Source organism: Solenopsis invicta, chromosome 4 (assembly GCF_016802725.1).
Source record: "Solenopsis invicta isolate M01_SB chromosome 4, UNIL_Sinv_3.0, whole genome shotgun sequence".
Classification (NCBI taxonomy): Eukaryota; Metazoa; Arthropoda; class Insecta; order Hymenoptera; family Formicidae; genus Solenopsis; species Solenopsis invicta.
Window position 1 is genome coordinate 20,142,852 of NC_052667.1, and position 15,181 is coordinate 20,158,032.

Here is a 15,181-nt window from a genome sequence, read left to right on the forward strand (position 1 = left end):
CAAAGAAATTTTAATATTCTCTCTTTAAATTTTAATAAAGTTTTTAAAAATAAAATTTTAAATATTCTTAAAGATAAAATTTAAATATATTTTTATTTTATGTTAATGTAATAAAACTAATAGACAAAAATTGATAAAGGATACAAAGAAGAGATAAAAAATAGAACCACAGGAGTTTCATTGCGCATTATCGTATATTTCTCGATTATCTTATTGAATTAAATTTTATAATAATTATACTTTTATTATCTCATTCGTTCTCTTGTGTATGTGACGTTCTTTCGTTATTCACCTTTAAAAAGGCAGCGATACTTTCGATGAATCATCTGCCCTGGGAATAACTCTTCTCGTTCGACGTAATTCGCATCGTGTAAACATCGTAGTATATCGCTCAGACGTTTCTCTCGCTCATCCTTTATCGTACATCGTGTATTAATATTTTCCTTGCCTCTCTTTTCTTTCTTTCGCTCCGCATTCGTAAATAAAATACATCATCGTTAATTTTTTACCGAACAGCCATCTGTAGTTTTCCTTAAGCAATATCGATACGTTGATATCGATCTTGCCACAAGATTGGAAATATCATTATTCTCTCGGTTAGTACAGATAATCCTTAATCTGTATATGTTTAATTGATTTGATTTACAACTCAAAATATTCGTTAAAATAATTATCAAAATTAAATTACGAAATCCTATTCCTTAGGTTTTTCTTTTTCTTTCAATAACAGACCCACAGGTTCGAGTTTAAGCACCACGTAGTATCACAATATGTGATGACGCACGCCAGTGATGCACTCAGTAACGGGTGAAAATTTACGTATGTGCAAAGATAATAAAACTCCACGTTATTTCACATTATAATAGTTAAATCATATTCTATATCGCTCAATGATAAAAGAACTCTAGCTTTTCTGAAGATTGGATCAAATGTATCGATTACATTTCAACGCAATAAAAAAAATAAAAAATGGCAAAATGTATAAGACGATTCGTAGTACTGTACACTATTAGGTACATATACATACATATATACATATACATATATAACAATGCTTTCTGACATAACAATAAAAGTTTTAGATGTAATAACAAAGTTTTCAAAATTTAAAACAATTAACTTTGATATTTTAAATCAAACAATACGGAAGTTTCATTACGTTTGCTTTCTAACATACAGTTCTTTGTATTTTTGTTAAAATCTCATGAGACTTATAAATACAGAATATTAAATTTCACTTTTAATATTTTTCGAAGAAAATAGTGCTTTGATAATAAAAATTAAAAAAGGAAAATGCACTTGTGAACATGAATGTTTCTTGATATCTTAATCATTTGTTTATCCGTTTAATATTTCATATCCTACATAAACTTCGCTTATAACGATAGTCAGACTTAAATATGACAAATTTTGCTATAATTCAGAAATGATAATATCGTGAGAAAGATATATTGACGTATAATCGTTCGCTTACATCGAGGAATACGCAATAACTTATATTTTATTCCGATACTTCATCAAATGAATACTCGCACAAATAAATGGAGATTTGAAATAAAACGTTGAGATACAGAAGCATTTAGGAAAACGTACATTATCGACTGTCGTAACTTTTTTTTGTTTCTTTCATTTGCTGGATTTGATCTTGCCACGTCCGGAAACATTATGACGCCTCGACTCGTTCGCCTCACGCATTAGACTTATAGGTCTGCAATATAGACGGCCTATATATCTCGAGATACCGCGCATTTTATAAGGTATCTTTGTTTTTTTTTTTCTTGATATTTAGTTTGCACGGAGCTTGATCGCGATCAACTTACTTTCGATTTCTGATCCTGCAGAGATGAGCTTGGTATGCGGTTGTACGGTCGTGGTCGGCTGTGGATTGTTCAGCTGTCCTGTGGTTGTGGTTGCAGCGAAACCAGGCGGCGGTTGCATTGCCCAATGTTGAGCGGGTGCGTTCTGTTCCTGCGCGTAGAATATAAATCGTTTACGCTTACGTACATTATCGAATACAAAATATATTTGGCATATAAAATATAGGGTAACAAAAAAGTTCAGCCACAAAGTTGCACTCCCAAAGCACCCTAGCTTGTATAACAATTAATAGTGGCCATTTTGAATGGCAATCATTAATTTTCTGTTTCTAACAAGATGTATATAACACTTTAAAATATTTTTTTATCAAATTACTAATGTTTTAATAAACATAAAACTTTGTAACCGAACTTTTTTTGACACTCAATAAACAAAATTTTTGTTTTTATATTCTATCTTATGTTAAATGACAAAGTATAATTTGCCAAAAATACACAAAATACCCGAAATTCTGTGTACCTGTTGCGCATTATGAGTTACAACGTGAGGATAAATGTGGGAAAATTGCCAAGCGTTGGTAGTTTGGAATGGAAGAGGTCTAGATGAAGTAACTATAGCTGGATCAATTGAAGTCCAATCTGCATTAGGTCCAAAATTGCTCCATTTCTGGTGCAACGCTTGATGGTGAAACTGCTGTTGCTGTTGTTGCTGCTGCTGTTGATTATTAATCTCACACCAATCTTTCAAAGTATAAACCGCATCACTTGTGCACTTGCCGATGTCTGTAAAGAAAATTTTGTATGGTAAAGAATATTAAATTATATTAAAAAATATAAAAGATAAAATTATTACTTTGTGTGTTGAGAAGCGGGCTTCCATTGGGAAGATACGCACTCTGTTGAGGTGGTTGTGCACCTGCAAAAATAATATTAAATAGATATTAATGAACCGCGAATGATATTAAATAGATATTAATAAACAGCAACATTTCAACTAAATCTATACATTTATTCTTTACAGATTGATAGGTCTTTATAGATCTCTTCATGATTTTTTTATAGAAATTCGTGGCTCAACAATTTATTCTTGTGTCTACGGCTACGATATAAATTATCGTATACGTATGTAAACTTCACGCACTGTGTACTACGATTCCTGATGCCTGGAAAAATTGGAAGAACACTAACCAGAGAGAGCGCTATTCGTTGGCGCTGGTCGTGGTATACCGAGACCAAACGAATTCATATGGTTTGGCGTAGAACCAGGAAAACCTGGTGGTGGGAGTCGACTGCGTTGTCCTAAACTTGTGGCCGTCACAGTACCCTGCGCTGGGCTCTGAGCGCCACTCGATAACAAATTTTGCGGAAGACGAGACAAGAGGGAATGCGATTGGAGCACCTGTAGATTTTGTAGGTGCTGAGCTTGCTGTAAATGTGTTATGTGCGCAACCTGAAAGAATATTTAATCTCTGTAAGTTTCATTCAATTTGAATCCTGAAAAATATTAAATTATACAAAGTTACTAAAATTTTGCGCTCAAACTTTAAGCTTAAAAAAAATTCTTTCGTTTAACCCTTCACAGACTAACCTGGAATCCAGACAATTTTTCCCATTTTGATTCTGCCTCAAATTTGGACATGTAAAAAAAAAGTAAAAAGTGTTTCACGTTATATAATTGTACAATTATGTTCCTGATCGTTATAAATATACCAGAAGTTTTTCAGATTTTTTAGAGCCCAAAAACCCTTTTAAAAAATACAATTTTTCACTAGTATCCCAGATTATCTATCTAAGCAGTGAAAAATAGAAGTCTGTGAAGGGTTTATTAAACACTAAATCTGTTTAAAAAAAAGTAGAAATAAATCACGTGACTTTAATTTATATATGTATCTTTTAATACAGAAATTTTTAAAGTTACCATCTCCAAAATGATACATAATGAACAAAATTTAAAGACAATAAAAACAATAATTTATTATTTTAAATATTTGCTCTACAATATTGATAAATATTGATGAATAATGGAAAAAATTGAAAAAAAATGTTTATAATAATTTAGTAACAAGCAACATTGCCACATTTTCACTAGTATGACATCATATTTAAAAAGAATTATATAATTAATAGACATTTTAAATACTTATATAAAAATGTTACTGTAAAACTTTATTTTTTTTTATTCTCCAAATGTTCTTTAAACTTCATTATTTCTTGTTAATATAGTTTTTCAAAATTCTTATATTTTATTTAAAACTTTTCTTCCCATTTAATACTAATTTAGGAAGTTATTTAGAAAAAAATTATATGATCAAAAAATTTGAAAAAATTCAGGATCATCTGTACAATAATCATAAATTTATTCTCAAAATTCGATTAAGTTTTTATATATAAAATACTTCTTTAAATATACTTTGTCACGCTAATAAAAAATAAAAGGATCTTTTTTAAAAGGATATTTACTTGTGGAAAATGTGGTTGATTAAGGCTCGCGAGAGTTTGTTGATGCTGCACCCTGGTTTGCTCTTCCCGTTCTCTCTGTTGCTGCTGTTGCTGGAATATCTTCTGTTGTTGTACCTGCATTTCGTCCTCCAAAAGTTCTGCTAATGCTTTCTGTGTTTCGTGGAAAGGATCAAAACCTAAATCGTCGTCCGCTTTCACGTCTGAGCCTCCATCACAGTGATTCCGAACTTCCTCCATTGTAGCGTGACCATTCTGTTTTATGTACTCGCAATTTTCTTGATTTTGTTGTGCCTTAGAAATTTTATTTTTAATATTAGCAACATAGTAAATCATTTTTTCTTCAATAAAAATTTTACATATAATTATTGCACCAGTCGTTGAACAATCACCAATAAATAACAGTTAAAAAGAATATTAAAATAATAAGATAATAAATTGTAAATTAATTATTATTTTTTAAAATCTAGTTTTTATTTAAATTTGATTAAAATATTATTTGTTACTTAAAAATGTAATAACATTAAGTTGTTTTTACTTATTCGTTTACTAATTAATTTAATTTTTTATTTATTTATTGACCAATATAGCAATCCTACACAAAGAACATCTCATTTCTTTTTTAGATGTAATAATTTATAACTATTCAGCTTACCTGTATATTAAGCCTTTGTTGTAGAGAATTCTGTTGAAAGTCTGTCATAAACTTAGATGTGGATGAATTTACAAGTAAGTTAGTTGTGAAGGTACCAGATGATGATTCTGTGAGCGTAGCAGTGTAAGGTGCATTTATATAAACTTCCTCATCTACAAAACCTTCAGAGTTGAACGTTACTCTTGGTGAATCGGTCGGGCTGGATTTTGATATAATGTGATTCGTTCGAGATGATTCAGGCTGGAAGCCAAAAGCAGCCTGCCAATCTTCGCTAGAATGAACTATCGGTAGGGAATCGGGTATCGTAGCAACTCCCGTACTCGTCCAATCCAGATTTGTATTTGCTGTATACCAAAGAAACAATAATTAATAATTCACTAATTATGAAATAATGTATAAAAATGGAAAAATGCAGAATAAGAGTGTGTAAATCTTAAAATCTCAAAATTTTTTTACAATAATTCTTTTTCGTAATGCTTTTTTTATAAAATAAAATATATATTTTTTTTAATTAATTCTTTCACTATTTATGATAAAGTATAAAAATAAAAAAATGTAGAATAAGTACGTTCAGATTTTTAAATCTTAAAATTCTTTTAAATAATTCTTTTTCGTAATGCTTTTTTAAATAGAACATTATCTTGATCAGAAATTAATTCTTTCACTAATTACGATGATGTAAAAATGCGAAATAAGAGCATAATAAAATGTAAGATTTAAAAATCTTAACATTTCTTTACATTATTCTTTTTCGTAATGCTTTTTTGATAAAATATCATATTGTTTAAAATTTTCGTTTGAAGAAAATTTGTAATAGCCAAGTATCGTGTAACAAAAAGAACTTGTACATGCCTGCGACAGAATTTGGTGGCAACGAGGTGGTAGTCGGTATTTTCTGAAAGGTAACCGAACTGAAAAAACTGTTATTGTCCGCCTGAAAGATCGATCGATGATTGAGTTGCATTTGAGATCCATTGTGTAATCCAGGTGGTGGTAGTTGATTGGCACCTTGTGATGAATTTGTGCTAGCTGGAGACGAACCTACAAGTGATATGCAAAAATCTCTATACTACACGACGCGGTCAAGATCGTTTCTACATTCTTACAATGCCAAAATAAACAGCTATCTATTTTTACTTTTTTTCCTCAAAAAAACATTTACACATCAAAATCGAAATATTCGTATAATTTTGATAAACATAATGTGTGTTGATCATCGAATTTGTCAGATAAGCAATGTCTATGCCAATCCCTTTTACATCGAAATCTATAAGAAACATGTAATATTTAAACGTACACAAAAACAAAAAAAAACAGCTACTGATTTTTTTCCAAGAATTCTCTTTATTTTGGCATATATCAATAAACTATTCGATATATTGTTATTCAACAGTACTGACATATAGTCAAACTTTGGCTTACTGTACAGTACATTGATCAATATTATTTGCGCACTGAAGTGCACTCAAATTTTATAACGCATATTCAATATGCAAAAGACACATCTTTCTAAATAACACATAACTCGTTACAGATATTAACATTATGTCATGTTACAATTGCTCAATTTAGATTATTATTTTTACATTAGCATGTACATTAATGTGAACACAATCTTTCCTGATTTCCATTAACAAATTATTACAAATTTTTATTATTGTTTATACGTAAAAATGCTATGTATAAACGTATGTATGTAAATATAACATAATATATATGTATGTATGCATATCATACATATATGTAATATGCAATATATAAACATACAATACAATAACAATTAATTCAAATAATTTATTTATGCAAACACATATCAATAAAAATAGTTCTAATAATATCACTAATAAATCAATAATCAATTTAAAAATAATCATATAAACATAGTAATCAAGAATATACATTGTCAAATGTATATTGCAGAACTTGATCATTACAAATTTAATCAATCAGTTTCATAACATTTCTTTCCCACCTCTATGAAATCTTTAATCTTTGTAGAATTTTTATTGTCAGAAAGTAAATACTTATAGACATAAAAACGACCAGAATAAACTCACCCAGAAAAATGGCACCACTGATTTCCTCGCTCAATTCAGCCAAATGTTCGGCTTGAAGATTGATGTTCGAATCTTCCGTACTTGAAATCGTGCTCGCTGGCGTGCTACCTTCACGCTGCTGATCTGTTTCACTGTCCGAATGCCGACGCTCTCCGTTTTGAAATGCACCATTTACGTTAACTTCATGAGACTGTAATTGAACTAATTTTGATGTTTTGTTGCTAATTTGTTGCGACTGTGACTGTTGCTGCTGCTGCTGTTGTTGCTGTTGTTGTTGTTGCTGCTGCTCCATTTTACACTTACTACCCAATTTTTGCAACATTTCACTGTTCGTATCAGCGGAAAAGTTTCTAACGTCCTTTTGTCCGGTGATTTGTGACTGCAAACCACTTTGCGTATTGATTGAGCTTGATTCAGATCGCGATGTCGTACGAGTACCATGCTTCTCTTTGTTTTGACTATTTTTATGTTTGTTCCGAGCCGCTTGCGCTTTACTTTCGCTATTACTTTTACCCCGCCGTACCCCTACACCACTTTCACCCTTGTTGTTGTTGTTCTGCTGATGTGTAGACACTCCGGAGGACATATGACTTTGTTGAGCTACCGTGCCGCTTCCGCTTGTCGCGTTGCTACTGTGCTGTGAAGTTGTTTGCGCAGGTGGTGATATTTCTTTACAATTGGTTTGTGTATCTGAAAACAAGATGTTGAAACGTAGCATCAAAAATTCTTACAAAAACAATAATGAGATAAAACATGATGTGTATAACATAATTAAATGAAAAGAATAATCAAGGTAGTCAGAATGGAGTCTTAGTTAATAATATTGCTTATAATATTTTTTACATGATTTTGTATACATTTTCTTCAAATTGAGTGCCATTATTTTTAAACTTGAAGCACAGTTTAAAAAAATTGAACCAGAATACTAAATGTCTCAGTAATCAAACATGTAACATGATGCAGAGTTATGATTGTTGAAGAGTTATGTTTTTGCATAGATTTACAACATAAAACAATTTAATTATATAATTAATTGAATTATGAAACATAAAACATTATTCATACAAAAATACAAAAATTTTGAAATCATTCCAAAAATAATAAAAATTTATAAAACATCTAAAAACCAATATCAATCTAAAACACTTGTCCTAAATATATGCTCTTAATTGTATTGTTTATAAAATAAATACAACATGAATAGCTTAACAAATACATACTTGAAAAACTTTTTAAACAATATAAGCACTAATTGTATAACAAATTCATTTTTTAATGTTAATTTTTATAATATTTAAAATAACTATCTTATAAATACCTTAAAGTATTTAACGATTAGAAATAAACTTTAATATTATTAAAAAAAAATTTTAAATTTAATAATGATAAATTTTCATGTAAGTGTCCGAGTACAGAAACATGTCATTGGGACTTCTATCTTTATATCACAATATTAAATTAACAATCAATTTAATAATACCCATGCTAATAAGCAGCTTTTAAATACTGTAAAGAACTTGATGCAAAAAAATAAACTCTGACTGATAATGACAAGTTCTGCAGTGTATAAGAGATGCTTATTAACATCAGTATTATTGAATTCAATTATTAATTTAAGATTGTATTACAATTCAATTTAAAACTGTGTTTCAAGACCAAAAATAACGGCGCAAAGTTTAAAAAACTAGATAATGTATACAAAATTATATTAGAAATATTATAAGATTCTGCTCTAACCGTGACCATCTCCCCGTTTAAAAATTTTTAATTTTCAACAAAGTACATCTTATTATGCTAAACACTGTTTAGATTTACTCACTATTGGTCTGTCCCGGTTGCAACGACGGCCATGCTTCTTTAGTTTGAGAATTTACAGTTCCACTTTCCCTAACAATACTGCCCGTTACAGGTGGTGATGGTGTCGGTTTCCTGCAAAAAATGGAGATCGAAACTAGATTCTTCGAAGAATTGTTGTACATATTTTCATAAGAAAATTTTTAAATTTATACCGTTGAACTGAAGACGCGTGTGCATGTAACGATTGCACGAGTTTTCGCTCGTACTCCTGATGTTTTCCCTGATGCATCTCCTCCTTCGTAAATGATGCCTCCTGGTCCCCGAGATCATGCAGGTACATGCAATCTGGCTTCGGACAGGCTTGATTACGCATAAAGTGCGAACAGTACTTCGTCGTTCCTAATGAAGTTTTTATTGTCCGTCCGTCCACAACAATGTTATTCACAGCCTCTATAGCACGTAGCGCATCCTCTTGACGCTGTTGCAACACAAGATACATTGTCGCTTACGATATTTGTTACATTTGTTTATTGTCTTACTAATAAACAAAAAGTCGTGTTGTTGAAAAAAAAATGCAAACGCAACTTACTTGATAAGTAACATAAGCCGAAGCACTGGGGCCTTGAGACCCTGCGTAGGAAGTACTCTGGTTAATTACGACTTTGTGTATCTTCCCAAATTTCCCAAAATATTCGTGTTTCTTTAAAACCTAAAGCATGCGAAATATTATATATCGTAACTCTCTTTGATTTTTAAAGGGATACGATGTTTGCAGATCTCTTCGTATTACATCAATCACTTAAAATGCTGGTTATCTGTCATACTTACATCAGCATCTGCCAGCCGCATTGGTAATCCTACTACAAACACTAAATTTTTTTGTACTACTCTCACATTTGCTAGATGTTTCCGATTTTCTGTAACTCTTTGCTTCCGTTGTTGATCCTTCAATCTCTTCTCAGCTTTCAATCTGAAAGAAGCAAAACGAGAAAAATTATTTATTATATAATTATGTAAATAATCTATTATGTCATTTATATAATAAATTATTTAATATATAAATTTCAATCATACTCAATTAAAAAATTAGTATTAAAGTTAATATACATCGCTAATCCCAAATAATCCAATCATATTTTATATTGTGTTAATTTAACATACGATAAATATGTAAAAAAAAAACACAAATATTATGTAAAAAATTAACACAAAAGTGTTAAATTTTGTCACAATTTGGAAACAGATAAAAGCATATTTTTTTAACAAAATTAATATTTATATATTGACACATATATGTTATTTATTTTAGAATTTCTATTTCAAAAGTACATTAAATTTTATTTATTTATTTATTTATTTACTCATAAATTGCATTATTTAAACACTAAAAAATGTTAAACATCAATTTAAAGATGTTTTGACTCCACAATACAAGCTAAAAGTTAGAAGAAGTTAAAAACTGCAGATTTCTTAGTTTTATGCTTTTTTTCCTATTCAATGACAAAAAATTTTGATCGTAAATACCCGAATTTTGATTCTGAAACCAGCTGCAAAAAAAAGCAATAACAATGGCTTATATAATGGCTTATGTGAAAATAATATTATCTTGCTGCAGTTTTAAATAAATAACTTTTAAACAAATAAGTGGATCCAAATAGATTTATATGAATATTTATTAAAATTTTATTAATATATACAAAATTAATATATATATAAAAAATTGATTTACTTAATAATATTATTTTTTCATTAAATTTGCAAATAAGTGCTACAAAACATGATTTTACGAAAGAACTAAGAGTAAAAAAATGAAATAACGTTTCTAAATCAATAAGAAAATTATACTTAAAACATAGATATCTACAAACGTAATAATAGAACAATTTATAAAATTTTTGATCTATTGAAATTTTTGAACTATTGGTAATATTTTGAGATATCCTTAAAATTAAAACTAAAATTATTAAAACAAAAAATTGAAATTACATAAATATATATAATAAACTGAGTTGGGTAGTAACCAGTTAAAAAATTAAAAGTTAAATAATAAAGTTAAAATGTTAATAAAACTTTAAATTTAACTCAGTTACTTTTTAACTTCAATTAAGTATTTATTTCTAAAACATATAAACTTTAACTTATTTTCTATGTTAAAAAATTATTACATAAAAAAGAAAACAATTATATAAAAGAAAAAATACATGCCCACATAAAAAATATTTCTTGTTATTTCATAAACTTAATTTACAAATAAAATTAAATTTATTAGATGCTTTATTGAATAATATTACAATTGTTTTGACTAATCCAACTTTAAAAAATTATGACTTTCTAATTTAATATAAATGCTTTTCAAAATCAATTTTAAATTTAATTTAATTTATTCTTAATTAACTTTTAACTCGAGTTTTTTGTTCATTTAACTTTTAATGTAACTAATTAATTTTATAAGCCATTAACTTCAATTCAATTTAATTAAAAAAGAATATTAATTTAATAGCCAACTCTGATAAATAAAATGTTTTAAAAAATTCAGTAAAAATTTTAATAAGAACTAGTTTTAATATAAATACAAAATGTTTCCTACTGTGTATAATGTTTTTATGATGAAGACATTTATCGTAATAAATATCGATTTGTATAAATAACAGACTCATAAATACCTTGCTATTTCTTCCTTAGTAAGGGGTTTAAAATCAGCCGGATTTTCAGAGTAGGCCTTTCGACACGCAGGACACAGGCCATTCTCGTCGGTACGAATTCTGTGCCAACAAAAACGGCATATCTGATATCCACAGGTGCATGGGTAGAAATTCAGATCGTCCACCTCCAACGGCTCCATGCACAGGGGGCACTCCACCGCGTCCTCGCCACTTTGATTCAATACTGACATCTTCTCGCCGTCGATCTCGTGAATGTCACAAGACAAGCAAATTACGAATATTTATCTAAGTGACAAAGTCTGTAAATAAAAACACACAAGATCAGTCGAGAGATATACATGCAATATATGCAATTAACGCTTGATTACACTCTAGAGATTGATTATGTATCACGTAACTTGGTGAAAATTACAAAAGCGAGCGAATCTAGTAAAATACAAAAGTAATTGACAAAGACTAGTTATTCAAATAACGAAATATATCATAAAAAAACTGTGAGTCAGCACGATAATCATTGTGCAGACTAAATAAGACCTTAATAAACGTACATTTCACAATATGTTACTAATTTACAAACGTTTCGATTTAAGAAAGAGCAAAAGACTGCAGTCAAATTGCATTTTTTTTCTTCCCTTGTAAAACCACAATGTAAATTATCATCAGCAATTCTGAATCAAGTTGACACACCTTACAACAAATAAAATACTTATGCCAAGGTAGCAATGTGTCTATATTGTTGCTGGCATGATTTACAGCAACTGAGTCTGCATCTGTTAACAAATTGATGATAACTTTGAACAGCAACTTGCCAACAACTCTGAATTCGTCATCATCAAAATTCGTGCTGGTCTCACAATAATTAACAGGATCACACAATACTGTCGCATCTCCAAGTATAACTTTAATAACTAACTGCTGAGATCTTGCTGTTAAACCACTGGCAGTACATACGTACATTGTTGTCCTGCGTGTTGCTTCAACGTATGTTCGGTATATTCGAAGTTGTAGAAGGCAAACATTACGAAGGCAAGTTGCCAGCAATCACGGCATTAGGCAACCACAGATTCGCACGATTTTGCTCAAAGACACGCTTGGTTATCTGGGCAGTGAATTTGCTCACTCTTGTTAACTTTTACCAAGTAAAATGCGCGACACACAATCTATCTCCTGCTGCTCGTTCGCTTTGTTTATCCGGACACTACGGTCGGGTGCACAGAGCTCTCTCGAAAATCTCGCGATGAGGGGCCGCCTCCGAGTTCCACTTACATGCAAAGTCGTCACCGCGCTGGTGAGTGGGTAATTGACGGTGCTCACTTTACACGCCGCTACCTTTGTCCGATCTGAAACAGATGGGCGCAACCGTTAGCCAGGCCGCGCGATCTACGTCGCGGGGGAGCCTCCTTCTGCGTCTCGCGTTGCCGCCCGCGGTGCCGTCACGATCTCCGCGAACGTTCCCCGCGCGTCTCGCGAAATGCAAACGTGGACACGGGCCGCGCACGGATTTTTACGCGACGCAATAAACGGAAAGGCCGAGAGACGTCAGAAGGCGGGCAACGTTCGACGGAAAACGTTCGTTCGTCCTCAACCGCACTCCCACGCGCTTCTCCCCGATCATCAGATCGAAACAGGTGCGAGGTGCGAGCAACGCGAGGTCGAAGGGGCGGAGGAGGGGAGGGGGAGGAAAAGATGGAGAGGAAAGATGAGGAACGCGAGAGCAACGGAGCGGGCGAAAGGGCGACGACAGGTCACGAACCGCGCGAGTTCCGTTTTGACAGGAGCTGTCAGATCCGAGAGAAAGAGAGCGCGCTCGCGAGAAGGTGGGAAAGAGAGAGGGAAGGAGGGAGAGAGTGAGTGAGGGGATGGCGAGGCGAGGAGAGGGAAAAAGAGAACGAATGGCGAGAGAGAGGTGCAGCGAACAAAGAAGACGTGCACTCCGGAATTCTCGCGCGATTACGCACGAGGGCCGTGGATATCTCTCTCTCTCTCTCTCTCTCTCTCTCTCTCTCTCTCTCTCTCTCTCTCTCTCTCTCTCTCTCTCTCTCTCTCTCTCTCTCTCTTTCCTTCGCTCGCTCGCTCACTCACTCGCTCGCTCGCGCGCGCGACGCCCTACGCACGACGGAGGGTCGACGTCTCCGCGGGGCTCCACGAACCGAGGTGACGGGAGTTCGTTCTCACCGTACGTGACGTCGAGGTCGTCGACGACCGATGAATCGGTGGGCGAGGGAAAGAGTAGGGGGGAAGAGGTCGAGAGAGAAAAAATCCTATGCACAATGCTACGAGAGAGGGTCACAGTCTTCTCGGTGTTTTTTTTTAATAATTTTTTTTTCTGTTTCTCGCGCGTCCCTCAATCTCCCTTTCTCGCGCGCACGACGTGAAAACCGTGCGAGAGGGCGACGCTCGGGCGAAACAGCTGTTGGTGGCGTCGGCGAGAAGGCCCGACGGAGGGCAGGCAGCGCGAGAAACGTCAAAAAAGGAGTAGGGTGGGCGAGGGAGAGGGTCCACTCACTGGCTGCGCCATAACAGAGACCTACGCAAAAATCGCGACGGCCGCGACGGTAGGCCGGCGTGGCGCGCGGTGGTGGGGCTTGACACGTAAATTCCACCTCTCTCTTTCTCTCTTTCTTTCCCTCTCGCTTGCTCGCGGCCTCCTAGGCCACGAGTGTACGCAAGGACGACGATCTGCGTCTCGCGACTGCGGGCGTCCCGCGGGGGGAACAAATCACGAGAGAGAGAGAGAGAGAGAGAGAAATATTTTGGAGCGAGGGGACACAGACGGCTGAGATAGCGGGTGGTCGAAAGGGACGCGAGAAGGGTCGCACGGAGAGGGAATGAAAATGGTAGGGGAAGAGCGAGAGAGACGAACTGCCAATAGGTACTATCGAATCACACGCCGTCGAAAAGGGAAGATTCCTCGTCTCGATCTTTTTTTTCCTAGTCAATCTCTCAATATCTCTCTCTCACTCTCACACACTCTTGCGTCGCTACCTGCGTTTCTCTTTCTCTCTCTCTCTCACTCGCTCTTTTTCTTCTCTTTCTCTCGAGATGTGCTTTTTCCCAAACATTTTCCGGGGAGTGGAACACGCGAGGCTGATCTATCCGACGACGCGCCTACCCTGCATGACCGATCTTGAGCCATCCGTTTACGGTACGAACGCGCAACGTGCGGGCGACGACGAGGATGAGGATGGCGTTCGCCGCAGCATCGCGAACGTCACGCGAGATTCAGCGATCCATCCGCCAGGGGGTTGCACGGCTCGAAAAGTCTCACACACACGGGCACGTACCCCCTGACTCACTTTAACCTTAATCGCGACAGGCCAAGCCTCCTACTGGCGCAACGAACGTCGATCTCCACGGAGCACGTCCGGGTCGCGGATCTCTCGCTCGATTACCGCGTCGACGACCAGCCCTGCCCGTGACGCGCGTCGATTTCATGCGGCCACCGAGTTTTCACGCAACGGTTCCCTTTATTTACTTACAATCGACTCACACGACTTTTCCGCTAACAAATCTCTCTCTCTACTGGGAAATTTTTCTATAGTGTTCCACCGTTCCGGGATGATTGGTGGGTGTGCGGCCACGACTGCGCACAAGCTGAATATCGCACGCGCCGTCGCAGCTTTTTCACTAGGCGTTGTCGTCGAATAAAGTTACTAGAATGGTCACCGCGAACAGAACAGACGGAACTCCAGTTAACAACGGCCGCATTCAGCGGACGCTGTTATTGGTGTATTT

At 34.4% G+C, this 15,181-nt stretch overlaps 1 protein-coding gene across 7 annotated transcripts; it reads right to left on the minus strand.

Moving 5' to 3' along the window:
• Positions 1–175: 175 nt before the first annotated feature.
• On the minus strand, positions 176–15,071 carry LOC105205781 (alpha-protein kinase 1). Of its 7 annotated transcripts, XM_039448211.1 has the most exons (17): positions 14,926–15,071; positions 12,713–12,786; positions 11,447–11,745; positions 9,612–9,753; positions 9,373–9,492; positions 8,996–9,261; positions 8,806–8,915; positions 6,987–7,676; positions 5,782–5,970; positions 4,930–5,273; positions 4,278–4,568; positions 3,406–3,441; positions 3,006–3,267; positions 2,671–2,733; positions 2,338–2,600; positions 1,821–1,968; positions 176–1,708 (listed from the first exon to the last, which is right to left on the minus strand). In XM_039448211.1, exons 3-17 carry the CDS (start codon positions 11,674–11,676, stop codon positions 1,701–1,703), a joined length of 3,162 nt encoding a protein of 1,053 aa, XP_039304145.1. In that variant the 5' UTR covers positions 11,677–11,745; positions 12,713–12,786; positions 14,926–15,071; the 3' UTR covers positions 176–1,700. The 7 variants fall into 7 exon arrangements, with proteins under 7 accessions (XP_039304145.1, XP_039304139.1, XP_039304143.1 ...); XM_039448205.1 differs by having other exon boundaries at positions 176–1,968; XM_039448209.1 differs by lacking the exon at positions 14,926–15,071 and adding an exon at positions 14,559–14,684 and having other exon boundaries at positions 176–1,968.
• Between the last annotated feature and the right edge of the window lie 110 nt (positions 15,072–15,181).

Excerpts from the sequence above, each read along its gene's own strand:
- LOC105205781 (XM_039448205.1), bottom strand. The coding sequence starts at position 11,676 with ATGTCAGTATTGAATCAAAGTGGCGAGGACGCGGTGGAGTGCCCCCTG. Across the intron at positions 7,677-8,805 it reads GCAACCGGGACAGACCAATA|ATACACAAACCAATTGTAAA; the intron begins GTGAGTAAATCT and ends TCTTGTTTTCAG. Across the intron at positions 3,268-3,405 it reads AAAAATTGTCTGGATTCCAG|GTTGCGCACATAACACATTT; the intron begins GTTAGTCTGTGA and ends ATATTCTTTCAG.